The 27,795-nt window shown below is 40.7% G+C and overlaps 3 protein-coding genes across 5 annotated transcripts in view; 2 read left to right on the forward strand and 1 right to left on the reverse strand.

Moving 5' to 3' along the window:
• Positions 1-8: 8 nt before the first annotated feature.
• Positions 9-18,980, forward strand: LOC116694292 (calcium/calmodulin-dependent protein kinase type 1D). The gene is made up of 11 exons (XM_032523938.1): positions 9-984; positions 8,839-8,970; positions 10,029-10,103; positions 12,324-12,462; positions 12,851-12,977; positions 13,214-13,289; positions 14,607-14,719; positions 15,175-15,253; positions 15,988-16,075; positions 16,194-16,356; positions 17,721-18,980. Exons 1-11 carry the CDS (start codon positions 725-727, stop codon positions 17,870-17,872), a joined length of 1,404 nt encoding a protein of 467 aa, XP_032379829.1. The 5' UTR covers positions 9-724; the 3' UTR covers positions 17,873-18,980.
• Positions 18,981-19,889: 909 nt separating this feature from the next.
• Positions 19,890-27,194, reverse strand: ucmab (upper zone of growth plate and cartilage matrix associated b). The gene is made up of 6 exons (XM_032523942.1): positions 27,129-27,194; positions 24,730-24,801; positions 24,532-24,594; positions 24,345-24,440; positions 20,647-20,745; positions 19,890-20,570 (listed from the first exon to the last, which is right to left on the reverse strand). Exons 2-6 carry the CDS (start codon positions 24,785-24,787, stop codon positions 20,482-20,484), a joined length of 405 nt encoding a protein of 134 aa, XP_032379833.1. The 5' UTR covers positions 24,788-24,801; positions 27,129-27,194; the 3' UTR covers positions 19,890-20,481.
• The window catches only part of LOC116694290 (cyclin-dependent kinase 17), a 31,474-nt gene continuing 29,778 nt past the window's right edge, over positions 26,100-27,795 (forward strand). Inside the window, exon 1 of one of the 3 annotated variants that reach the window (XM_032523926.1) lies at positions 26,100-26,463. The gene's annotated coding sequence lies outside the window, so the exon portion shown is untranslated. Of the gene's footprint in view, positions 26,464-27,137; positions 27,158-27,795 lie in introns of those variants that run through there. The other 2 variants (XM_032523928.1, XM_032523927.1) reach the window with 2 other exon arrangements.

Genomic DNA, 27,795 nt, shown 5'->3' on the forward strand with positions numbered 1-27,795 from the left:
GATCTGTTTTTTTTCCCACACAGTCTTTCTTGTCAAAACAATCATCAGGGAATTCTCCCGGTGCTCCCTGTAGCCAGTCCAGACTTGAGACCGAGTGGACATACATGCACATTTATACGGACATTTACAAGGCTTCAAAAAGGCAAAACATGTAGGAAAGTTTAAGGGGGCCAAGGGTCACCTGGTGGCATGGGCCCCCATTAAACCTGGCTACGCCCCTGCCTTTAAATCCCAACTCGTATTAAAATGAAGCCATCCATATGCGCAACAAACACGAGACTTGGCGAGACATGTGTTCTCAGTAGAAACACAGGCTCTGATCAGTCAAGCAGAGTTTCCACCGGGCCGTTGATTTGGTGCAATGCGAACACTTAAATCGTTGATGGTGCACGCTGTCAGATAGACAGGCGGGAGCAGCAACCTCCCACTCCTCCTATTGCTATAACAACCACAGGGCGGTCGGTGGGACTCGTTAGCACACAGCAGCTCGGATGCGACTGCCAAGTGTCATCCTGCAAGTTAGCCCGACCTCAGCTCACTGCATCACCGCTTTGACACTGACTGAATCCCGCCCGCCCGCCCGCCCGGGGAGGAGGGGGAGAGCCAGTGTCCCCCCGTCACAGTGATCTGAACTCAGACTCGGAATCCGCTACGTCAAACAGATTAGTCTAATAACCTCTCGGGGTAGGACATATACCTCCAATCTCTGGGCTTGCCTTGCTGCATGCATGGGCTAAGGAAGCAACATAGTGTGACAAATAGCCAGAAAAGCCTTTGGCGAAGTACAGAAGTGCACTACTTTTCTTTTTTCTTTTTTTTGTGTGCGAGTGAGACGAGTGTGGTGATCCTCCGGCAGCGTCTCCTCTTCTCTCCCCACCCCTGGTGCGAAATGGCGAAAGAAAACGGCGAGTCCAGCGATGGATCTTGGAAAAAGCATGTCGATGATATCAAGAAGATATTTGACTTCAAGGAAGTCCTCGGGACGTGAGTAACCAGATAACGCAGCCTACAGAAACTTTGTATCCAGTTGTGTAAATTAGCGCCAGACAACAATGTCACATCGCACCGATTAACGGAAATGAAAAGCAGACTGACAGCTGTTGAATCTCCGTAGAATCAACCGCGAACTGCTCGACACAAAGAGAAAGGGCCGTTTGAACTTACAGCCCTCAGAAAGAGAGATTGTTTTTTTGTTTTTGTTTTATTTAAATCAGTTAATTTTTCAAGGAGTGGAAATAACCGTCCATGAGGCACAATAATAATGCGTGAAGTCAGACACGCGTGATGCCCCTCGTTATGTCACAGTTCATTTAAAAACTACTGCAGCGTGTTTTTATTCTCCCCCAGGGCTGAAGCATGCACATGTAGCTACAGAACAGGCAGCCATTTATTTTGGGGTCGTTTTGTACAACGTGATATATACAACTATGACAAAGACAGCAGGGCGTATTTACATACACAAGTGATAAAATTAGCTCCCAAATTAAGGGACCATCTGTGACTAGTTTATGTTCTTATGCTCAATCCCTTTCTTCTTTAAACAGAAGGGCACATTTTAGCCAAGAAACGTTATGTCTGGCTTTACAGACAGATACTAGCTTGTCCAGTAAACACTTATGAGAATCGGTTTCATCTGTTTAGGGACTTTGGTTGAAGTTGCCCATTACCACAGAGCAGACAAATTCCTGAGTTTATTTTGGTCCACTGTTAGTGCTCCTTGTCTTTTCTTTTTTTGAATAAGTTATGCTGCATACAGAGAGCTTAGTTTCCCCCTGAATGGAAGACCCTAAACTGCTAAAGGTCTCTTGTGCTATCAGTATATCTCTCATTTTCCCTGCTGGTTTTGTCCCCCAAAGACATGTTGTCTTCTGACTGAGTGGAAATGAACGCAGTGATGTTTGTATTGTTGTTGGAGATTCGGGGAAGGGCCACGTCCAGGAAGGGCTCTCCCTGGAGAAATATGTTTTTTTATTTTTTATTTTTTATTTGGATTCAGAAACTAGTGTAAAATTCAGCAACAAAAATGGCTTCTAGACTCGCTGTGTTTGTAGCTAAACCGACACATTGTGGTTCACTGTTGTAATATATGCAACCTCATCTTGTGTAAATTTAATAATCTGTGTTTACTTTATCATCTTACCGTTTTGGGCTGCTTGGCATGAGTCCAGACATGTTTTTCATGAGGATCATAAAATTCTCATACAGATTGGTGATTCATAAAGCACACTTGACACTTCATCTGTTCTACTAAACAGTCAGATATTACTACCTGGAGGCTGTTCCGATTTCCCCAAGGCTTTCATCTGTGTGTGAAGCGCCTCTGAATAACACTGGTGAATCATTGTGATTTACTGTCCACATAATGGCCAGGTTGGAGTAACACACATCCCTCGCCTACTACCTCAGCGCACATTTCCGGGGCCAGTTTGTCACGGTTTGGACATTTAGTTACATGTTGTACAGCTTCCTGATTGACTTTAGGAAGGCCCATTTACCAGTTCCTGTGTGTCTTAATCAGGGAGTTCCTTGTCACTGCACAACAGGGTTCACAGCAGGCCACCTGGGATAGAGAAGCCCCGCAGCTTTGCTTGAGGATTAGAAATAGACAAGTAGTGTTGGCCAGAAGAACACACATAGATTATCCTCCTCCTGCTGCTCCACTTTTCAGCTGTAGCTTCCTCATCAGGAAGTGGAGTGGAAGAACATTAACACAAGTATTAGTAAAAGTTTACTTGAGTATTTCCATTTTATATGACTTTATACTCTGTACTACACTACATTTCAGAGAGGCAAACGTCGTACTTTACTACATTTCTTTTGTACATTATGAAATATGATGCATTCTTATAGATAAAAAAAATACCCAACCGTCTAAAGCAGTTGAAATTAGCCTCACCCCCACCAGCTACATCACTAAAATCAGTAATAATAATCAAATATTAAACAATACAAAACTGCTGCACAGAGATTTGATGTCAACAGCAGCTGGAGGCCAGACCATCTGTGTGAACGTTATGACTGATTAGATATCGATAGGAGCTTTGCTCACACTTCTTCTCTGAGTTTTCTTGCAGTAGCTGTCATGAGCTAATGAGATCTTTGCCACTGAAGCCATTCCTCCCACCTTACATCAACTTTGCCTTGTGGCTAATTTCAGAGCCTTAAGCTCCTGATACTCTGAAAACAAATTAAGTAGCCTGACTACAGGCACCTTCAGAGATCCCAGTAGACAAGTGTTGTAAATGTGCAGCAGAAAGGGGGTTGCTACTCAGTCAGGATGTTGAGATACTTTTTTATCATCATCCTAGATCCGACTGATTTGGAGGATGAACCAATTCTCTTTCTGATAACCAGAGTAGCTGTTGATACTGAGTACTGCTTAGATACTAGTTTTTCCCAATTTTAAAATCTGTGTACTTCACTGAACATGCCACTCATTAGCATCATTTTTACGTCGGATAACATGATGAGTGTTGTGGCTCTCAAATCTGCGTCAGCGACCGTCGCGGAAACATGAACAAAGAAAACTGTAGGCTGTTTAATGTGGATAAGTCACATCATGGCAAATACTGCATCTGGTTAAAAAGGTCTGTGTCACTGATAATTGAATAGGCTGATATATCCGCCAATATTAGCTTATCATCGATATATTGTTAACTATGTATTTTGGCCAATAAATAACAAAAAATTGCAGAAACGCCAAAGATGTGTTTGAGGTCATTAAGAAACCGTGTCTCATTTATACATTCAGCCGTTACGGACAACATAGTCATTCATTCAGAAATTGGTTTCTGTCCACATGTTGAATGTAAATCCAACATTCACTCTCCTTTTTAAGCTCTGTTTTTGGTCTCATCCAATTTCTGAGGGAATTATCTTACTCTTTAGTTGGTAAATGCTCCACCGTGTTCACTAGCTAGTGCTTTACTCTGTCTGCTGTTTGGTGCTGAGCAGGTAGCGTACAACAGCGAAAGATGCGGGCCGGACAGCTAAACAATGGGCTGAAAGATGCTAAAACACTCTGTAGAGTGGAGTGGGTTCTTCACTACGAGCAACTATGTGATCTATTTTTAATAAAGAAATATTGATTATAGAAAAAATAATATTGTTATCAGTCTTTAAAATCCAGTATGGATTCTTTTTTACGTCATACTTAACTCAGGAAAATCACTTGAAGAATGCACATTTTATTTATTTAGATGTTATGTCAAATGTCATTTATGTAAATGGCTGAAAACCAGTCCACAAATGATGCTTTCTAGTTTCCTCTTCTCTTTGTCATGTTTTTCCAGAATCCCACTTCCTGAGATTAAATTGCCAAAGCTGTCCTCTGTTAGCTCCCACTGTAGACCACACAGAGCTTAGCTAAGTCATGTCACTTAATGCCCCCTAAAGCTGCATCTTTATGATTCTTTTTGCAATCAAAGAGGAAAATTACACTTTTTGTGTTTGATATTAATAAATAAACTGTCTCTACGTTAGATATTAAACCAACCCTGGCTGTAACAAAGCTCTATTCTTTCTGAAACACAGCTTGCGTAGGTCTTTGATGCAGTAAAAATGGCAGCTAGGCAACTAGAATGATGGAAGTCCTTGGTTGCTCCCTCTGAAGAAGACACTGCCTACTTCCCACCACCACCACTGTCCTCCAGCTACATTCACTGTGGGTGGAGATAGTTTGTCACTGACCATAATAATGGAGAGTCAAATTTCCATTTGTATTCATGTCCCTGTTACCACCAGTGAATACCTACAAAGCTATAGTATGCCATCCACTGCACCCAGGTAGTTAAAATGTACCAGACTGCCCTGAAAAGCACAGGAAGTGATAATCACCCTTAAAATAATTCAGCTTCTCTCCGATGGGCTGATATGTAGCTTTAGACAGATTTTGGCCAAACATTTCCCTCAAGCAATAGATATTTTCCTTTTTTAGTTCCTTATGAGTGGTATTAGCTCATAATTTCTCACTCTGTAAACTGACCATCTTTGTCTGTTTGATCAACAATCTGAAGTGCACATTCCTGGAATATAGTCCCAGGTCCAGTGTGTTGTCGGGAAATTGTTTCCAGCTTCGTTGACTGTGAGAGCTTCTGGATTTCATTCTAGTCATATTATTGGAGTTGATGTACCTCCGCAGCACCAGATCAATGCTCTTTACAACTTGGAAGGACAGAAAACCAGTAAGGACCAGAGATGAAAACCACAACTGAATTGATGACATTATTCCTATGCAGTGGTGGAAAGTAACTCAAGTACAATTTTTTTGAGGTATTCATACTTGAGTGGTACCATTTTATGCAACGTGTGCTTTTTTTTTTCTCCACCATCATTGCTTGAAATTTTATTGGTGATTATTTTCTCGATTAATCTGAAAAATTGGAAAATAGTGAAAAATGTCCTTAAGAATTTTCTGAAAATGAAGGGTGACGTGTTTGAATTACTTGATTTGTCCCAACAACACTTTAAAACCTAAAAATATCCAGTTTACTCTCAAATAAGACAAAGAAAAGCCACATTCTTACGTTTGAGATGTTTGGCATTTTTGCTTGAAAAATAATTTAAATTAATCAGTTAAAAAAACAAACAAAGAGTGGGCAACTATTTCTGTCAATTGATTATCAAGGTTCAAGGTTATCTTTGTTGTCCCACTAGGGGAAATGTATTTTGCAACCAGACAGTAACGACACAACACAATAAATCATAGAGCTGGAGCAGGGAAATGGAAACTCATACCAAGTACAGATGAACAACAGTGCAAATGTGCAAGGAATGCTGCCAGAGAGCTATTTGTTTTATCAATTACAAATCCACAGATGTGGAATCTCCTAGTCGTCCTAAAGGGTGGCCTCGACGTCCTGAGGGCAAAAGCTTACACTCCTACAGGAGTGGATGGTCCTGGCAGTCCAGTGTAGCATAAGCTCTTCTAAGGCCCTGCCAAAATTATACATTTTTGACTGTTAAACCAATTTTACATAGAAGCATGTGATCATCTTATAATATATGACACATTTGATGCATTTTAGATAAATCTACCCAACAGGACGTAAAGCAGTTAAAATTAGTTCCAACTCGACCAGGTACGGCTTTAAGATGCTGCTTAGTTGCCACTGACCCACTACTTTACATCTAATAATATTACACTGACCGGGGCTGTTCTACCTGCATCACAAGCACTTTTTCTTTTTGATAATTTTTAGTGTACATCTTTTGACATTTGGCACAAGGCTTATTTATTGACAAAAAACAATATCAGCCCATCATCTGTCGTTTTTTTTTTTTTTTTTGGCCTTAAAAAAAATCCAGTATCAGGCAGGCTATAATGGAGTATTGTTGTGTCACTACTTTTACTTATTTAAAGGATCTGGCCTTATAAAGATTCTTTACAGCAAACATAGAAGACTGATCCTCGAGGAGAGAGGACGGTATTCCAGATGATGTCCAGCTGACACTACAGTTTACAAAACTCTGAGTAGACTATCACAGCTGATCAGATGGTAGTGTGAAGTATAAATAATAATTTTGTGTTACTGCCAGCATAACTTTTATTACCAAATTTGAAAGATCTTAGCTAAAACGTGTATAATTATGTTTTCTGTACAATGGTTCTAATGACCATTGTACAATTCATACTCATGATTAGGAGGACTAGTGATGGTCCCAAATACCCAGTATCTGGTTTTTGTTTTGCATTTCCCCGTATTATAATCACTTTAAAACTGTAATTTTTACCTGCAGTTTTTAAAAGCATAGATTACATCACCTGTCTTGTTTTTGGTATAAAGCTGTTGCTGCACCGTAAACGGGTGACTTTGAACACAGTAGGTCACACCGGTGATCACTCTACCTGGATTATCAAGCCTGGCTTTACCATCCCATATGTTGCGTAACGGGCCGCAGTAATGCATCTTACACAAGATGATTCAGTGCGATTACTCAGCAACACCACAATACAGTGAATGTCAATAAGCCAGCCTCAGTTGCGGGGACCACCACCCCTTCCACCCAAAACTCTTCTCTCTTAATCTCCCCAACTGTGACCCCTCATTTACATAATCGCCAAAGGACAACCAGCTGAGGTTGCGGCCTGAAAAAGTTGTCTGGGTGATTGTTTGATCGACGGCTTCACTTTGCAGCAGACGCAGGTTTCACACAGAGCGCACCTCACATTTCACATTAGTTGTGTGTGCAACACAGTTTATCATGCTTCATGCACTGACAGAGCAAGAAGTCACAGGATTCTGTCATTTGCAGGAAGTGATGTTGCTTGTCAGTGTGGTGAGCAGAGGGACAGAAATGGTGCTACACACGCACTAACCACTCTCATTAAGTTCACAGGTTTCCTGTGGTTTCCGTCATGATGTATCTCCTGTTGCAGAAAGCGTGCTCTGAAAAACGAAAGGAAAAAACATGCAATAGAGTCGTTTGACTGGCTCAGCGTGCTGGTGGAGGAATGTTGTACTCCTTCCAATGTTCACACAGCTGGAGAATTTAGTCGCATGCGCTGAATAGAAATGATTCTTATTGTCCTCACGGCAACAGCTGCGGTGGGAAGATAGTGCCGTAATGGGCCCGCAAGTAGTGCACCGACTTGCTCACTTACACAAGCCCTTGAATTTACATTTCGTCCCACATCATGTGTTGGAATGAGGTCAATATCAGAAGGGCGTATGCTTCAAGCCCTTTCAGTTCTGTTTGTTCATCACACCTGGGGCTGGGCTCCGTGCACAGTTGTTTGTGTTGTGGCTCTATAAATAACGAACTTATAACCATTAAAATTACAAACATATTCTTAGCTCATCATAATGACAGTAGTAAAGAAAATGTGATTAATTCTCAACTTCTCTAATTTGCATTCATTCATTCACACAACCTGTTTTTATTATTTATTATTACTAGACATGTATCATAATTCAGCTTCCTCAAAAACAGAACGAATCCAAAGAAAAACCATTCACCCTGTATTCTGACATATTAAGAAAATCATTCCAAAGTCTTATCATTTTACCTTTTTTCCTTATGGATTCAGGAATCCAACCCATATAACCCTAAAGAGCCAAAATAAGAGCAAACCAGAGTGCAGCTCTGATAAAAAGCCAAAGAGTTGATAGATAATGAATGAAAACACTAAAAATCTCAGTACTTTGGCCTCAGGCTCAGTTTAATATTGTATTCCTTATGCTTCATGCGTTGCGGTAGCAAGCCTTCATCAGGGCCATGAGTTAATCAGCGAATTGAGGATTGTTTTAGTCTTTTTTTAAATCATATTAGTTATTCTGGTCCAGCAAATAAGACTCAGTGTTCTAAAATCAAAAAAATCCTTTGTTAACATCTTCACATTAAGTCCATCTGAGGGCGCATGAAGGAAAAGGTGGCTGTGAAGGTGTGTGATGAAACTGGGGGGGGGGGGGCCTACCTGCTCAGTGAGATTTATTAAGGTGGACTGAATTTTGTATCCTAGCAACAGATACAGATTGCTTAAGCAAATATTCCCTTAATTCTATATTTGTTTTTAAAGGCTCTCATGTATGGAGACAGATGGTTTGAGGAAGACACGCTATCTGCCGTCCTAAATGGGTGTTTTTTAGAGGTTTTAAAAGTGTTTGCTGTGCTTTTGGCTGCACACGAGCACCAAGCGTAAGCCAACACAGATGGCTGTTGGCCATAGTCAGGGACTTTAGCCAGTTCTCAGTAAATATTCACAATATGCTGTTTGTGTACTCTGGCCTGTCTGCCTCTCAGAGCCCTCTATCTACTTACTGACGATGGGGTTTCTGTGTCAATATTGACCGTGCGCATACAAAGCAGGACTAACATGTTTCTCTTTCTCTCTTGCAGCGGTGCGTTCTCTGAAGTGGTGATGGCTCGGGAGAAGGCCACAGGAAAGATGGTTGCAATCAAGTGCATCCCGAAAAAAGCGCTGAAGGGAAAGGAGACGAGCATCGAAAATGAAATTGCTGTGCTTAGGAAGTAGGTACCGCATGAGTGAGCTGCGGGGGAGTTTGCAGAAGAAGAACGCCAGGGTCACCACCTTGTGGCATCCTCGGGGAAGCGCTAGTGTGTCTCTCCTCTCTGAGTAATGACTCAGAGTGAAGATGTTGGTGCCGCTCAGTTTATTTAACAGCCATTGTCAGGCTTAAGTGACTTCCTTGTCGAATCTCATCTATCCACCATTTTGGGTCTTCGCACTGTACTCACACACACTTGCACACATTACACAGGATATGATAGGATTGCCCTGACACCAGGTGACACTCCATCCTCCCCCAGGGCCTGATGGGTAATTCCCCTGTAAGCTCAGTTATCAGTCACTCTTGAAGTGAGCACGACAGTTGTTGGGTGTAGTTGCCTGGTTACAGTTGCTATCCCTGATTTTCTCCCTTTTTTTCTCTCTCGCTGTCTTGATTTCTCATCCCTTTTTCTCCCTTTCTTCATACTCAGTCTAACAGCCCTCAAACTGCAACCTCATTTTTATTCTGGAGTTCATTCTGAAAGAAAGTTGTGAAGGTTGTTTAGTCCTTTGAGAATCTTCCCACCTCCTCCTCCTACCACCCCCACCTTTTCCTTTTCAGCCACCTGCCCTTGTGAATACGTTCTGTCAGCTGCATATCTCCTGGCAGAGGTTATTATTTATATATATATTTTTTATTTTTTAAAACTACAACCGTTGTTTTATGGTTGCTTGGACACAGGCTCCCAGCATCTTCTTTAGGTGCTCCTGATGACGGGGGTTGCCGCTTTATGACTCAAATTGATTTGCATTCTCTAAGAATCGCCCCTCCTCCCTCGCTCTCCAATCGCACACAAAAGGTTTCTCCCTTGTGTGAAGGAAACAAGCATGAACATACACAGGTGCACAAGCACACACAGACAAGGCAAAAAAGAAAAAAGGAAAAAAAAAATCATTTTCAGTTGGCAGGGCATAATTTGGAAAAAGAAAAGGCTAGTTGCACTTCATATGTGGCCTGTGCTGAAATGAACAGAGGCTTGACAGCAAGCAAAGTAACATTTTCTGTCCCCCTCTGCAGGATAAAGCATGAGAATATCGTGGCTCTGGAGGACATCTACGAGAGCTCCAACCACCTGTACCTCATAATGCAGCTGTAAGTGCATCAACCCTCCACATTGTTTATTTAGGTCGGCTCTTTGTCTCTCCTCCTCAACCGGTCATTTTTGATAATGTCTTGCTTGAATAAGCTTCTGTAATGTCCTTGCAGCATTTTTACCCTCAGATGAATGTCTGAGTGAATGCAGTGATTATTTTAAAGGTGAACGAGATATTACAAAATATGTTTTTCCGAGGGTTAGATAAGAAGATTGATGCCACTCTCACATCTGCCTGTGGCGGAGGTCATATGGACGACTAGCCCCAGTTTGTTCCTCTCAGGTGATTATTATTATATTTGAGTGACGGAGCTAAGCTCTGCTTTTCAAAACATAAAAACCCAGTAATCTTTGAAAAACCCAGAAGGTCATTTAAAATCACATTTTGCTGTTCTGAAGGTATTTCCAGGATCCTCACAGACTCTATTAACCATCTGGGTGCAATAATACTCATCCACTGCATGATGCAAAAGATTTGTAAGGTAGCCAGAAATTACATGTGCTTAAATTGAAACAAGGCATAGAGAAACAAATATTTTTTGTTAACATATAATAATAGAAAAATTAATATACTGTTAAAATATATATATATATAAAATATGAGGAAAGTAACACCAATATAGTGAATTGTAACTGATAATTAGCCAGCTAACTAACTAAGCTAACTTTCTCCTGGTCCAGCTTCATATTCACCTTACAGACATGAGAGAGGTATCAATCTTCTCGTCAAATTCTTGGCAAGAAGGGAATAGGCATATTTACTCTAGCTTAAAGCTTGAGCTTGCGTTGAGACTGTTACACCTTTTGATTCCATTTAATGGTCATTTGAGGATGTGGTCCAAAGTGTTTATGTTGCAAATATCTTCTTAAATGTATTTTAGTCAGTGTATGTGAAGGTGTATGTCTGAAAACCTTCTTGCTGGTTTCCTGTGTGGCATATGTCGTCATGATTTCAGAGACCTTTCCCCTCACCACATCATTTCACAGTGTATGTGACTAATGCACCAACAATTTAAGCAGCGATTATCTGCCCTCATTGTACCTCTGCCTTAAAGTCTCACTTATAAAACGGTAATAGGCCGACAGTCGTCCTTGAAAGCAGGCACATTTTCAGAATTGATGCTCAACTTAATATGAGTCACTTGTTTCTTTTTGCCCTTTGTCGTTGCACTTTAAAGTAGGTGACATGAATTTCTGGTTGCAATCAATCAGTTGCAAACACACAGTTACATAATGTGACGAAGGGTCAAGTCTCAAAAGTCTTGACGACATAACGCAACTGAATTTGTAAAAACAAAGTAGATTTAGATTGATTGTCCTCGAGGGATATTGTTTTTCATAGACAGCACACAGAAACATACAGACAGCAACATATATATGTACATATGTGTATATTAACATACAGATACACAGTAGGCAGCACACAATCTTTATGTATACATTCATTCAATTAACCACAACAGATTGTTCAGGGCTGCTATTGCAGAAGGAACAAAACTCCTGCTAAAGCAAGCTCTTCATTTTAAGTGTTTGGAATAGCTAGCCAGTTAGGAGTAATCTGAAGTGTTGGTTTGGAGGATGATCATTATCATTTGATATTGTGAGTGCTAGGTGTGTGCTGACTCGGGGGGGGGGTTATATCTGATAGACTAGCTGTGGGAAGGCTGATGATTTAGGAGGCAGTGCGTCTAATGCTGGTAAGTTTGTTTTTGTTGGAAATGGTTAACATGGTGAAGACGCACAGGGAACAGGACAACAGGATGGGTTGAATTATGATTTTGTAAAGCAACAACAGGAGGAAAGTGGCACCAGCACTGGTTAATTTAACAAAACTGTAAACTACAGCTGCAAAATAACAATTAAATGTAATCATTTGATCAATTCTTGCACTGAACTGAATAAGATATTTCAATTATTTTCCCTAAACAATAAAGCACAGGAATTATTTAAGTGATCTGGGGTTGAGTGCATATGGCTACATAAGTTAGAAAACATTGCATTTATAAAGTGGGCTAAAAAATGAATCCTTATGTGGTTCCCCATGTTATTTTTTACTGCAGAGCTAATGGGTAAGAATGTTGTTGTTTTTGTCCAGCCCATGTAAGTTAACCTTGTTGGCAGCCATGGCAAATAGGTAATTGGGCAATCTACTAATATTCGATGAATATACCACTTAAAAATAAAGTGTCATTAGATAAACCTGTCTTGTGTGCTGACAGGGTGTCTGGAGGCGAGCTGTTTGACCGCATCGTAGAGAAAGGTTTCTACACAGAGATGGATGCCAGTCGGCTCATTCGACAGGTTTTGGATGCAGTCAACTATCTGCACTCTATGGGCATAGTGCACAGAGACCTAAAGGTACAAAATCCAATACAAGCGTTGAAAATGTTTTGTCACTCATCGAGGAGAACTCTTCACATTTACCAAGAGGGGGATATCCCTGCTATCTAACCTGCGTGAGTGATATTATGTGAGCGCTTCATGAGGATCACCCACAGAGGTTAAATGTTGGGGATTTTCCTTCTTGGTAAAACTGATTAAGCCTCTTGGATGAGCCGTAAACCTCCCCCAACTCTTGACTGACAAATCCAGGGGATTTATTTTTATGTTTTGTCTGATATTTAACCGCCTGGATGATTGAAATGAATCCACACAGACAGTAGCCTACATGAGGTTACGTGGATACACACACACGCACACTATTTTATTTTTTTTTTACCTCTTTTCCTTTTTATTTCATTTCCAGCCTGAGAACCTGCTGTACTTCAGTCCCCATGATGAATCAAAGATCATGATCAGTGACTTTGGCTTGTCAAAGATGGAGGGAACAGGTGACGTGATGGCCACCGCCTGTGGTACTCCAGGATACGTGGGTAAGGACGCCCTCTGAGCTCTGAAAACTTCCCCTGAGCTAATTAGATGCAATAGTTGGCCAAAGATGATTTAATCTAATCTGCCAGTGGCCGCAGGTCAGCCTTAGCCATCTGCTACAGGCAAACCAACAAACCTTTACATTCCTCTTCAGCCTCTGTGTCACGGTTGAAAACTGTTTTCATTGTTTCACTTGTTTTTTCTGACCATGTTTTAAAAAGTAATTTCATGGTTCCAGCTCCTGAGGTTTTAGCTCAGAAGCCCTACAGTAAAGCTGTGGACTGCTGGTCTATTGGGGTCATCGCTTATATTCTGTAAGTGCTCACTTTTAAATATGAATATGGTTTTTAACTGAAGCTTATTTTGTATTTGTTCGATAGCTTGGTTCTCATGTTTTTTTTGTTTTTTTTTTAAAATGCTTTTTGTTTTGTTTACTTTTATCTAAACAGGAAGCCCAGAAACCACCAGCAAAACCTCATTGAGTTTACAAACCTCTTTATCACGAGTGTGATCAAGAAAGAGAACAAAGTCAGTTCCAGACAAACTTCATAAAACTGATAACAAGAAAGGAATTGAAAAATAAACGAGTCTACAGCCATGCACTGTGAGGTTGTACTTAGGTAAAAGCCTAACGTTAGCATGCTCACAATGACAATGCTAAAATTAGCAGGCAGACTACAATGTTTCCGAAATTCATAGTAGTACTACTACTACTACTACTACTACTACAACATACTGATTCTAAGTCGTTTTTTAGTGTGTAGTGCATTCAAACTAGTAGCTTATTAAATCTTGGGGAAACATTTTAATGTCTACTTGTGAAGTTCAGTTGGCGTTTGATCAACAACTGACATCACACGTTGTATAATTTCCTGTATCAAATAAGTATGTCTGATAATTTTGAATATTAACTGTAAACGGTATTTTATGAGGATTAGTATGTTGTAGCCTTTATAATGTATAGAATTAGTATGTAGTAAGCATTTGGAACACATATTTATTTTATTGGGTTAGCATGCTAACATTGGCTAATTAGCACTAAATATAAAATACTGCTGGGGTTGAAGGGAATGCCTAGTCTGAGTGATTCCAACAGTTACTGTTCCTATTTTACAGATTCTGTAAAGCTTTAAGTGGGAAGTGTTAGGCTACATGACGTTGCTAGCTAAATGAATTAAGTGGTGTTACTTGTTGGCAAAGTGAAAATCCCTGGAGTCGTTATCCATTTGTTAGGTATGAGGAATTCTAAGGTAATTAAGTGGAAGAGTTTCTGAAGCCCTCACAATTAAGGCTTCTGACTGGAGTTTTTTATGGAATAAGTTAGACTGTTCCATAGTCAAGATCACAATTTCAATACACAACATGAATTTATGTTGTATATTTGCACTTTGCATGTCATGTTTTTCCAATGTCATATGTAAATGCGTTGTTTTTGCCTTAGTATTCATGTAGTCTCTATAATCCCTCTGAACTGTCCCCTTTTGCATGCTATATGAAAAATCAAACTGCAAGTGAATGAGATTAGACCACAGCAAATCCTCTTTAGATATGGGTTAAAATTTCTAACATCAGCTAGATGACGGCACTCACACAGGCTGTTGTTGTGTAATCATCCATCTTCATCTTCCCAGGCTGTGTGGTTACCCTCCTTTCTATGATGAGAATGATTCAAAGCTCTTTGAGCAGATTCTCAAGGCAGACTATGAGTTTGACGCACCATATTGGGATGACATATCAGACTCCGGTGAGCTATAATGTGTATGTGTTTTGTTTGTCTGTGTGTGTGCATACACTGGGTTTTTAGAATATAAGAGGCAAGATGACATGTCTTCTGGTCAACAAGCTAAAATTAAAAATGCATACAGTTCAACAAATTACATTACCTTAGTGTTTTCTTGGGTTTAAAAATTATGTTAAGAAAATTCTTTTGGTAATCAGCTACATCTTATAAACTCTACACAACTACTGAAATACTTTTCTGGTTCCTCCTTAAAAACAAATGTAATAAACTGGGCTTTAGTATGTGTGCTGTCTCAGAACATCATCTCTATTTCCTCTATTTCCCCTATTTTCTACTAAATTACATGGTTCTTTGCAGGACCTGTTTTGGGAAAATTGTTGCAGGACCCTTTGCTCCTCCAGAGTGTATAACATATTTTCAGCTGGACATGTTTTTGACCTTTTCATTTCCCTCCGCAGCCAAAGACTTCATCAGCTGCCTAATGGAAAAGGACCCAGAAAAAAGATTCATATGTGACCAGGCTCTTCAGCACCCTTGGTGAGAAATTAACCACCGCCACACTGCACCCCAACCAGACAATCACAGAGAACCACACACTTCTTGGTGCAATTAAACAACAGTATGACGCAGATTGCCAGGCTTACGCATTTGTCATGGAGAGCATGTCCTCCCACTGTCATCTGTCGCCGTGGCTCCGAGCCACGAACCCACCTCTGCTCGGCACCGCCAGCCCTAAGAGAGAAATCTGCTGAATAAATGGTTGGCAATTAGTGGCTGGCGTCCTGAAGGATCCTTGAAGAATGTGGAAGCTTTAATGAACAATTAGGATGTCTTCCCAGGCCTGAGCCTGGGCTTACGAGATCGAGTTGCTGTTTCTGGCTGAGGTGGCCAATATCAATAGGTCTGTTAGGCATTAATGGGCCTTTTGAGTCCTGGGCAGGTGGTCCCTCTGTTACAAATATGTGGTTTGTGACACCATCAACAGGTTATAACAGAGAGAAATGACTTTCATTGACAAAGTTTCATACAGAGATATTAAGATGAATGTGACAGAAAGTCATGCAGTGTGAGCTCCTGCAAAAACATCAGCCCATTGATCAGAATGAAAATAAATGATGCAGGTAAATACGAAAACAGACTAAGGACGATTCCCAGAGGTTTTACAGATACATAATAAATATATATATATATTAACAATTTGGGTAATGTTGTGTTTTGTATGTGTAAATTGTTATTTACATGCTCACAAAGGACTTGACTTTAATTTTCAGGATTGCTGGAGACACTGCTCTCTGCAAGAACATACATGAATCAGTCAGTCGACAGATGCGGAAAAACTTTGCCAAAAGCAAATGGAGGGTGAGCACGCAAGACTCATCAGATATTCCTAAAAACACAATATTCTCTATCTTTTTGAATTGCAAAAACATACAGTGGTTCGTCCGTACATTTGTCTGTTCACACCTTCTCTTTACAGCAAGCTTTTAATGCGACAGCTGTGATCCGCCACATGAGGCGACTGCAGCTGGGCACCAGCTTTGGCAGCAGCATTCACAACGCCAACTCCGTTTCCAACCCTCAGAGTCGTGCTCCAGCCAAGAGCCAGTCTGTGGACTGTGCCCCGCTCTCCCTGGAGGACTGTGAGTGTCATTTCAGATGTCTCTGTAGACATAAACATTTCCAAGTTTTAGTGTCACTCAGCCCAGCTCTGTCAACTCTGCTGCCCTCTTCACTGAGTTGATTGGAAACTTTAAAAAGCTCTTACGTTGTAATTTTAAAATAAACAGACTAAACTGATTTGACACAAGCCATGTGGTCACAACGTTTCTTAATCTTACATGAGATTTACACAAATAGATTTTTGTTTACTTACTTTATCAATCATTTTAGTGATTTATCAAACTATTGTGATTGACAGCAGCATATGTTCGGCCCGCTTACTTTTTTGTGGCCTTTCAACCAGATCTCATGGTTTTCGTCAGCCAATAGTTTGCTCAGTTGTAATGGAAATGGCGGTGTTACTTTTACTACTTCTGCAAGGTCACGAACGAAAGAAAGAAAACTTAAGAAAAGAGTCTGGTGATATTCTGTATTTTTCTTTTTGTCAAAAAAATCCCATTGATCTTACAATATTGTCTGCATAGCCAAAACCTCTGTGTCCTAGACACTGTTTTTATTAAAAACACATCTATGAGTCACACTGTTGCACTTGGTGACTTCATTACGATGGACATCACTGTAGTTAATTGTGAGTCAATTCGCTGCTGCTGTAAATACTCACCAAAGCACCAAATGTGTTTAATCCATTGCTTAAAAATTGCTATTACTCCAGTTTGAGTAACATTTGTATTAAACCACAGGGCTGGGTTGTTTCACAACACTATTAATAACTATTCACTACTACACAACTTTTCAGTAAGAGTATTAACAGATGGCATTGGGACATACCTAATCAGAACAAATTTGAACGACATGCTGTCTGATCTAGTAGAAATCAAAAGGGTTTATATATTTTTTTCAAACAGCTGCATTTGAAGACAGAATTAAAAGCCACCCTTCATGGACTGGGAGAAGACATTATAATGTTAAAATATTGGGGAAACCGACGTTTTCAGACAATTGTTCTCAAGAAAAAGTCAGGAAGTTACAGAAATGGTCAAACACGGAGCCCCCTAATCTAACTTCAGAACGGTGTTGGGGAGAGCATTTCCGAAGCTATTTGATTATCCAACAAGCACTTCCAAAGAAATATACTGGTTCCATGACACACACAAACACCCACACACACACACACACACACACACACCCACACACACACACACACACACACACACACCTACACACACACACACACACGCACTCACAGGTTTTGGTCTTTTCATGGGATTTGTTGACAATAATCAAAACACAGAACATTTCCAGACTTAGCCTTTAACTGTATTTTTCAAATAAAACTGGAATTCAGACATGCAACTATTTGCTGAAGCTGTATTTTCTCCCACAGGTCCTCCAATAGAACCTTTGCCCTCTGCTGTTAAAGTGTACAATCAGGACTCTGATGCCTCTTCTCCTGTACGAGAGGAACCATCTGTGGTGGCCGAGCCACCGCGGCCACGACCCTCCACTGTTACAGTCATCCACACTGGGACTAAATGACGCCAGGTGCCGCGGGAGGTGAGCTGGGAGACCACAGAGCTTTGAGACGGGATACAACCATCCCAGGCCTCAACGTCGTCGCCCAGTTCGCTCATCCTGCAACCTCCCATCTGTTTCTGCCAACCACGGGAGGAAATTGAGCAGCGTTGGCTCAGCTCCATTTACCATGGCTCAGCACGGCACCCCCGTTGCTTCCCTTCCCACTGTCATACAGACCTGCAAGTACAGAGGGGCAGATGCTCACCAGAAGTCATTGTGGAAGCCAGGTTCAGCCTGAATCATGGTTGTCTGGCAGACAAACAAGCGGCTGGGAAGTGCCACACTAAAGGGAACTCTTTATTGAAGCTGCTATCAGTTTTGACTGTGCGCGTCTTGAGAAAAGGACGCTCCACTGTATGCCTTTTGTAAATATCTTGCCTGGAAAAGATGAGTGAAGTAATGTTATGCAAGTGAAATATAAGCTTCAAGCTGTGGTAAATAATTGTGACATCTTCTGCACTCTGAACTTCTTCTTGTTGTTTTGACAGCTCTTCTTAATTTGCTGTGGTATTTGCTCCAATGGCTCCAGTGTGACATATATGTGTTATGGCTCTCTCTTTGCTTTTAAAAGTGTGTGGACAGGAAATATGAGCAGGGCCGTGTGCTTCAATCACGGCTGGGATTGCTGAGAGGGCTGGTGCATTGCACTTATGTATTGGATTATTTATTTTCTTACAATATATTATTTTGGAAGAAATGTGTTAAAAGACTGGACTGGAAAGCTATTGAATTGGATGATAAAGATACATTATCTAGTAGTTGTTACTTTGTAATTGCTATTTTATTTGAATTAGTTTTTTGACGTGACTGTGAAGTCCTCCTTGGCCACAGGAGGGCAACCACATGTTGTTACTGTGTGACCAGTTCTCAGGGATGTGCTCCAACATGAAGCCAACCAAACCCCTCTCACTGCTAATGAGGATGTTGATGGTGATAATTGAAAAGGTAAACCTCCCGCATATTGTTCTAACGTGCCACTGTGAGAGTTCGATGGTTCATTTCTTTAAATCCATCATTATTGAAAGTATGAGTGTAATGTAACTTGTACTGAATGGTTTGTTTTCCCTTTTTCAAAACCTTGAATTATATTTGGATTTAAAGAAAGTGTTTATCAGTGAAGTGCACAGTCGTGTCTGCAGTAAAAATGTAAAATGACAAATTAATGCAAAATGTATCTAGATAACTAGCTCCCATTGCAGAATCGTCAAATCAGTAGTTTACAGTTCAATAGTCGTACTATCGTGCTCTGCTTCCTCTCATGAAGTGGCTGGTCTGAGGCCAGCTCACTTACTCTGTGTTTAATCACTGTGCTTTCATACACGCTTGTTGAATTTAGCAGAAAGACTCTCTCCTTTTCTCCTCCGCTCACTCTCTAAAGCAGAGATCTTCAACAGGGGGGTCGAGGACCTGTAGGTGGTCCTCAGAGTTGCTGCAGGGGGGCCAGCGTATTAATGTTTGATAGTTTAAAAAAATATAAAAATTAAAATATGTCTAAAAATATACATGAACATAAATCCAACATATTTGTAGGGAAAAATATATTTCTTTCAATTACATAACATTGATGCTAAGCTTACTGATCTATAGGTATGGTAGCCATCCACAAATAGTTAACTCGAAGGATTCACTGTGCCACATTTTAACATTAAAACATGGCGTAGAAATATATGAATATGTCAGCAACTATTATTTTAATAGCTTAGTATTGTATGCCCCATATGTGTAAAGGCTTCAGGCAGACCTACAGGTTGTTGTAGCCCCAGTTTAATATGGAACTCAATTTTAAATTTTTTATATATGGGTCCCTGCTTTATCTTTCTTTTTCAGCTGAGGGGTTCTTGGTCTAGACAACGTTGAAGACCCCTGCTCTAGAGACTTTCACACAAAGAAGAGAAGGGACTTGTCTTTGTATTTTCTCTGTGGTATACCTCGATTTCATTTTAAATCACTCAACATGAATGGTTAAAAAAAAGAACACTACCAGAACAAGCCCAATATCAAGGGCTTTGCCATCTTGAATTATCTAGAAATGTTGTGGTGAATATTGACATCTACGTACTGTAAATACAAATCTTAACACAGTTTGTGCTTGGGTCTTGAGTGTTTATTTTTTTGTCTTCCCTTTATCCCCCCCCTAAAAACAAAATCAACAGAAAGCAAAAAATATGAACCATTAAAAGCCCCTTACTTTGCACGTAGCCTATTAAATAGCCTATATTGTTGCAGAAACTCATTGCGTATTAAAAAGAAAGGCTTGTTTGCATGAGTTGCTTCTTTAAGCGGGAATTATTATCAGGTTAGTTTGTAAACATTTCTTACAGTGAAAATACAGATATAAATGTTTAAATAATTACCGGTATGTTAGAAGATTTAACTTATGTCATGTAAATATTACAGTAAATACAGTATGAGTAAATACAGTTTATTCCCGTTTTCTTTATCTGGTATAGCATGAAATCATTGCACATCCTCTTAACCCAAGCCCTCCTTAACAGTGAAAAAACATCCATTTATGGCTGTGGTTAAAGATGTTTTACAGCGTCACCTCTGGCCTCCACTGGCCTCCAGTCTCAGGTGGACTGGTGGTGAGGAGGATGCATCCCATCGTAGTGAAACTCCCTCCACTGCTCGCTGCTCTCTCTGGTCTTCTCGTCTTGTTCTAGGAAGATTATGAGAATTTTAGTGGATGAATGAGCTGGTTGAGTGAATGAACTCATCCCTCTCATCAGATATACCATCATGCTCCTCTTCAGCATAACTCTCAAACTCGTTCCTCTTCTCCTCGTGGAACTCTCTCTTTCGTTCATCTGCAGCCAGAATCTGCCTCTGCTCAGCTGCAAGCACAGAGGAGGATGTAAAGGAGTAAAACTGTAAACATCTCAGATTCAGTAGTATATTGTCGTATAAGGCAGCACATTAGACGCAAACTGTAGGCCCACATAAAAGAGCTGTTGTAAAGTAATTTACTTTAAACGAGACACCATGAGTTGAGTTTTTTAAGGGTTTTGGGAATAGGCGCACAAAAATGGCTCGCTATCGCCCAATAAAAAATTAAAAGAAATTGAGCCCCTGCAGTACGTTTAACATAGACCAACAAATCGTGAGACACATGTAGCATATCAAGATATACAAAAAAGCTCATTGGAGCAATAGCCTAAACCCAACAGGAAGTCCACCATTTTGAATGGAAAGTTCAAAATTAGTTTGATTTTGGCCATTTCTAGATCTCGTACCTGAACAAACCAAGAGATTTTCATTCGATCAACTTTGAATTTGGTCTGTACTATCTTAAAAAGTTAGAGATGAAAAGTTATTAAAAAAATTTTTTTTGTTATAGGGCATAGTCGTGACAGGGTGGCCATTTTGTGCGTTTCACCATCGAAAGAGGAAGTGTGTGTAACTTAAGTGTACATTGTACAATTGGCTCGAATCCTTTCAGGATTCACAAGAGTCCAACCCTGACGACATATACGCTGTAAAGTCATAGCGCCCCCTAGTGGCAACAGGAAGTAGACCTAGGGTGTCCATATTTTGATTTCCAAAGAAGAGGACACTCGGCCGGCCTCGAAACACAAATTCAGACAGGCTTCTCAGAGGTTAATGAACATGATTTATTATGCCTCACTAGTATAAAAATTAATTTGTTATAAAATAAAATATCTAACAACCTGTAACAAAACAATAGCTCTTTTCAAATAAATAAATATGAAATAATGTTATAAATATGACCTATTCTGTTCAGCTTCAAAATCCAGCTTCAACTAAATATCTCTTAAAACCTTTTCAATGTAATAAGATAAGGTTTTTCGATGTCCATGTGAGCTATGAGATCTCCCGCACCTTTATTAGACACTGAAACAAATGTGCTAGCTTTGCACACGGTGCACTCCGCCTCCCACTTGTCCCGACCGGGACGGTACGTGGAAAGTGTGGTAGGCCTACTGCGAAGCTGCACGCTTCAGTGTTTTGTGTGCAACGCTGCTCCGCTGTCTGATGTGCTGCAAGGCCGCCTCTCGGGAATTACGTCACGCAACAAAGTAGCCTACCGTAGTATTGTGTGCAAAGCGCAAGTCAATTTAAGTACACGCTTATAATGGTCCCATGAAAAACAGTAAAAACCGGTCATTTTCATGAATTTAAACCCCCCCCCCCGGACGCCCTGAACAGTACGTAAAAAGTGGACATGTCAGGCCAAAAGAGGACGTTTGGTCACCCTAAGTAGACCTAAAAGTAAAGGTGCTATACTTTAACAAACTCCTAGAGATTTCATCTGATGGACTTCAAATTTGGTTTTTTTTTAATGAAAACTTTGCATCAAACGGTGTGGACGTGGCGGCCATTTTGAGTGTTTAGCAATGAACGAGAAAGTGGCTGTGACTACAATGTACGTTGTCATATCTGCTTGACATTTCCCACAATCAACAAGAGTCCAGGCCTGAGGACATCTGCAGGCTAATATCGGCCTGGAAACAGGAAATCAGCCTTATATAACAAAAATCATCTGATTTACATGAATTACATGTTTTACATGGTTTACAGATGAGATCAGTATTCATCGTGACTTGCAGATGAAAACGTTTGAGGACAACTACCTACTTTTTTGGTTTGCTATCTCTTTCTGCACAGCAGGGTAAATCATACATAATTTACTACACCTGACACGCTAGCCTACGGCAGACCTGCTTCCTATGGCTCACCAACTCCCACAAATAATCAAACAGCAGCATTCGCTAAGAGGCTACTGTCTACGTTTTGATGTCAGTACTTTGCTTCAAAATCACTTTATCCACCTACTGAAACATGTATTACATTTATCTTTTCCTGCGTGAATTTCATCTGCCTGCAAGCGAGATTTTGTGCTTTTATGTCATAATGCAGCAGGAGAGGCTCTTCAGAGTGGGCACAGTTTATTTGTCTCACTTTTTTAACTTGGATTTTCTCTGACCCCTCTCTGTGTGTCGCCACATTCCACATTCAACTCCCAACCGCTCACCCACTCACTCGCTCACTCGCTCTCAGTCCACCTCAGTCTTTTCACTTTGTTTACGGCTTTGTGTTCACTTTATCACTGATTTTAACTGCACAGTGTCTTGTTGTGACTGGCACACACACACACAGACCCACGGCATGTTACATTACACAACTCCAATTCAGAGCAGCCATCTCAGTGTGTGCTCTCACCTTCCTGTTGGCAGGACTGTACATAGCAGTGCTGTTAAATCACTTGAGAATGTCATGCATGGTACTGTATGTGAATTTTCACAACACTTGTAAGGAGAATGTTTTCTAATTTACTCGTGACATGCATGTATGTATGTGTGTGTGTGTGCGTGTGTGTGTGTGTGTGTGTGAGAGAGAGAGAGAGAGAGAGAGAGAGAGAGAGAGCTCCATGCTGCCCTGTGGCTCCTGCTGCAGCCTCCAGCTGAGGAGGCTGAGCTGCTGTGGGACCAGACAGGTCTGAGGTGGTCTCTGGTCAGGCCAGGTTCCCTAAACAGTTAACAGCAGCTGGCTGTCAGTCTAAAAAACATCCAGGCTGTCATCAACATGCTCACTATCCATTCAAACTGTGCCAAAACTTTCTTAAAACATTATAAGGAAATATGTCATGATTATGCTCCTGGGGACAAAAAGAGGAATTGTTATTTCATAGATTTCATAAGGAGTATTTAGATGCTTAAAACACTTTTTTTGTTAAATCAATCAATCAATGCTTTGTTTTGTTGCTGTTGAGCATATTAGCATAATATTTTCTTTCCCAGTGATGTCTGATGTTTGATGTTTTTGTGTAGTTCTAAACTTTTTCAAGGGCTTTTTGTGCAAGACGATTTATTTTAAGAGTAAATGTCAAAATGACTGTAAATTTGTTGTTTTGTTTGTTTAGGATCCTTATTAGCTCCTGCATTGTGTTTTTTTTATTGCACATGTTCAATTTAGGTCAAAACAAACTTCTCGAATCAAATGTAATATTGTTGATGCTAAAGCAACAGTCAGCCTGTCTTGTTTTGAGAGAATAACAATCATTTTGAATTATCGCGGCTCTTCAGCAGAATTTGTTTAATTGAGGAAATCAAAAAATTCCAATCAGTGTTGATTACCTTTTAAATAATAATCAATCACTAATACAGTCACCGTGATAAAGTGAGCACAAATGATCAGCAGTGAGCAGGATTTTCTTTGGTTTCTATTTGTTTCAAGAAAAATAAACACTGAATGCTGACAATTAGAAGACATCATTTCTAAGGGCAGATGGTTTTGAAATGAATTGTTAATAATATGATCACCACTTTGGATGCAACATAATGATTTCTATTGTGGCGTAACAATGAAGAAAGTAGTGTGAGTGAATCTCTGCTGACAAAATGGCATGTAGGCCTATATAAAGACAGAGATGCCAATTTTCAAACTGCCACAAACAAACCAAACGTGAACTCACCGTTAATCTCATCCTGAGACTTTGAGGCCCGTCTGCTGCGTCTTCTGAAGAAGTTTGATGCATCTGCCTCCTTCATGAAGATCTTCTTCAGTGGACCTGCAGCAGGGAGCAGGAGGACGTTCAGCTCACAACATAAAGGGATAAAGAGAGGGGATGTAGAAGAGATGCGGCTGATGTAGCTCCTCACCTTGTGGATCTTTAGCTCTGCCTGTGCTGTTGGGCACAGCTGCAGTGTCTGCCTCTGGAGACACTGGGTCAGAGAACAAAACATGAAAGCGCTAAATTAAAACACAGAATTTAGGCTCCCACGCTTACCCCTGCATGAAATACAGTACATACAACAAAAACAGCTATCATCAGATTAATTATCCTGCATTAGACTCACAGGAAAGTGCCAGAAGCACAGCGAGGAGACCCAGAAGGGTTGCATACGTCCCGGACATCTTAAGCTCTGTGTCTGAATTTGTTGAGAGATTTGAGTAATGTGGAGGAGGCGGAGGTGAGTATGTGAGAGGTGGGGTGGGAGTCTGGGGGAATATGGACTGCTTGTCAGAGGAGAGGGAGGCAGTGACGGTGCAGGTCTATTAAGTGGTTGAATCCAACAAACAGCAGAGGTTTTCAAGTTACAGGAAGGTTCTGAGGACTTAATTTTGACTTGATAAACTTCTTGTGCTCCACATCTATTTCTTTTTGAGTATCATAGGCCTGTGAGAGACTGTTTATTTAGTCAAAGAAGGGAACACGTATTAGCCAAAGGCACTAAAGGCTGACTATGCACCACTTGACTGGTAATGCTCAAACTTACCAGAGAAAATTGATGATAGACAACAAAAACTGACATATCTGGGGAAAAAAGTGACTGAAAACAAACTGAGGCCCAGAGCTATATCTTGGGGCCTAGAGGTTTTTCTTGCCAAATGTATGTCAGATGCAGCTGAAAGAGGCCCTCTTAAGGCCACTCTCTCTGCTTCGTGCATAAAGTTATGCCGAAAAGTATGCAGTCTTCCGTTTGCTAGAGTTTTTTTCCCCCACCTGAATTGTGGTTGTGCCCCAGAAAAGACTGAATGTTTAAATTGTTTGGTGGGGAAATCCAAGGTGGAGGGATTGTTGCTCAGGAGGAAATTAGAGAGAGGGTTTCAGAAAATGGGTTGTAAGTCTGTTCAGGTAACTGTGAAAGGCTTATTTCGGAATAATATATCTCATAATATTTTGCATTAATGTGTACATCACATTCATGTTGCAGCTGGTAACGGTGGAGCTAATCTATTTTTTTGTCATCTGAAACATATTGTAATACATGTATTTGTTGATTTATGTGTTACATGATTAATCTGAATCTTTAAAGCAACTCAAGTTTTTATCCACTGTGGTAGGCTATTGTTACTTTTTTGAGCAATGTATTTATTGATTTTTTGGTTATTGAAGACAATTTACAAAGAAACACTATTTCAGTTCGACACAGTTATTTCCCACCCCAACACAGAACAAAAGAAACAGAACGCTATTGTTACTTTTACTTAAGTTGAGTGCTTCTTCCATCACTGCCACAGAGTCCTTGCCTTTCATTAGCGACTCAGGTGTGTGGGTAGGTATTTGTTTGAGTGCAGCATTTCCTCCATTGGGGGCCGCTGTGGGAACGCACCCTAGACCGTTAACACGAATAAACATAGTCTATGATCCGCAATGACCGTCTCCCTGTTGTTTCTAGCACCAACAGCTAGGTGGCGCTGTTTCCCCGCTGACATTTTGAGGACACGGCGGTGCATTGGTGGTGGTGGCGGCAGGCAGCGTCAGCAGGCAGAGGACAGGACACACTCAGATCAACCAGTAATCACCATCGTCTCTCACACTGCCATGGTAGAAAAGCCGCAAACAACAGCGCTGCCTATTTTCTACTGGGAGTGAAACTTTAAAACCTTAAAAAAAAACAAGCCATGCACCTGGAAGCTATAACCCCGAGGATATTAGCGACATTGAAGACCAGAAAGTAGCTACCACAACAACGAAACCAGAAGAAGAAGCAGTCGTTTTTTTCACGCTCGGAGGGAAAGACGGCATCCGGCCTGAGAAGAAGCTCCGAGGTCGGGGACTCCGGTCGGAGCAACGTTCATCGTTTCTGGTGAGAGTCACTCACGTTTCGGTGTAGTTTCTGTAAATTCCACAGCGGCTGAACCGCCGGTTAGACTCGCCGTGGCACAACACACATTTACACCGCCCTACGTTGACACAAAACGGGCTTTACAATGTTTACTTCACAGCCCTCGGTGTGAATGCAGTCGTCTGTTGTGTAAGCTATTCAGTTTGTTCCCTTCACCGGTGAATGGCCGCATTTAACTAAAACAAACAAGGTTAGCTACATGCAGCATACATGAATGATAAGACTAGATCAGTGTTTTTAATGCTTAATCATGTCTGCCCTCACGATTAAACATTAGTGTCAGTATTGTTGTTAATCCAGAGCAACACAAACAATCTGCTGGTTAGTTGCCACTAAACTGTATGAGGTTTGGGAGTAGAGGCAGGGCTTTACAGGCTGCTCTGCGTGCATTTTCTTGCATAGTTGCCACCAAAACATTTACTGACCCACATCTCAGAGATGTCCTATCTTTCTGGTCCATTTTTTTCTTTCTCAAACAACTCTGAAGCAGCGTGCAAACTGTACCAACCTCTGATCTCACGCACACAGTCGGTATTAACACCCTAACCTTCTCAGTTGTTTGTGGAGAAGGCCAGGAGGAGCAGCAGACAGTATCCTGCATGGGAAACAGTTTCTAGGAATCTCACCCCCAATAGACAGCTTTCAATGAATTCCTGTACGTATGTCTTCTTCCTATAGGGCGTTAACGTGTGTGTGTGTGTGTGTGTGTGTGTGTGTGTGTGTGTGTGTGTGTGTGTGTGTGAGAGAGAGATGGATGTGAAGTTAACAGGATGCCAAAAGGAAGACATGATTGTTGTGCAGGGGGGGGGGGGGCGGGGGGGGGGGGGATGACCATGGTAAACTCATGAGGAAGTTCATCTGGTGTGAAAAGACCCAGGAGCCTATGGTGACATATTTATTGCCACATTTATTGTTCTCATGCTGTAACAGCCTTATTGGAAGTGACTCTGGGCATTTGGTTAGTTGCATTGAATGGGACCCAACTCTTCATATGTGTAGAATATAAACTGTACTGTTATAACAATTTTTATGAGTATTAAATTATGCTCAGAAACTAAAATTTGGATCTCTCAGTAACATAAGGTCTGCTGTTTTTTCCCTTTCCAAACTTTATAAATGTTGTCTAGCAGCCGAACAAGAACTTTAATTAAGTAAATGCAGTCAAATATATAATTCAAACCAGAAACCCTCTGACCAAAAAAATAAGTAAAGAAGCAAACAATTAGTAAAAGTTTGTGAAGACTGAGGATTGATACCCAGACCGACCTGTCACTCTTTACATTGTTTTTTTCT

The sequence above is a fragment of the Etheostoma spectabile genome, chromosome 8 (assembly GCF_008692095.1).
Source record: "Etheostoma spectabile isolate EspeVRDwgs_2016 chromosome 8, UIUC_Espe_1.0, whole genome shotgun sequence".
Classification (NCBI taxonomy): domain Eukaryota; kingdom Metazoa; phylum Chordata; class Actinopteri; order Perciformes; family Percidae; genus Etheostoma; species Etheostoma spectabile.

What these genes read in the sequence shown, in the direction of transcription:
- LOC116694292 (XM_032523938.1), top strand. Translation starts at nt 725, where the DNA reads ATGCATGGGCTAAGGAAGCAACATAGTGTGACAAATAGCCAGAAAAGC. An exon ending in TGGTACTCCAGGATACGTGG is followed by an intron (nt 12,978 to 13,213) that starts GTAAGGACGCCC and finishes TCATGGTTCCAG; the next exon opens with CTCCTGAGGTTTTAGCTCAG. An exon ending in CAGGCTCTTCAGCACCCTTG is followed by an intron (nt 15,254 to 15,987) that starts GTGAGAAATTAA and finishes TTTAATTTTCAG; the next exon opens with GATTGCTGGAGACACTGCTC.
- ucmab (XM_032523942.1), bottom strand. Translation starts at nt 24,787, where the DNA reads ATGTCCGGGACGTATGCAACCCTTCTGGGTCTCCTCGCTGTGCTTCTG. An exon ending in CAGAGCTAAAGATCCACAAG is followed by an intron (nt 24,441 to 24,531) that starts GTGAGGAGCTAC and finishes TCCCTGCTGCAG; the next exon opens with GTCCACTGAAGAAGATCTTC. An exon ending in GTCTCAGGATGAGATTAACG is followed by an intron (nt 20,746 to 24,344) that starts GTGAGTTCACGT and finishes CTGTGCTTGCAG; the next exon opens with CTGAGCAGAGGCAGATTCTG.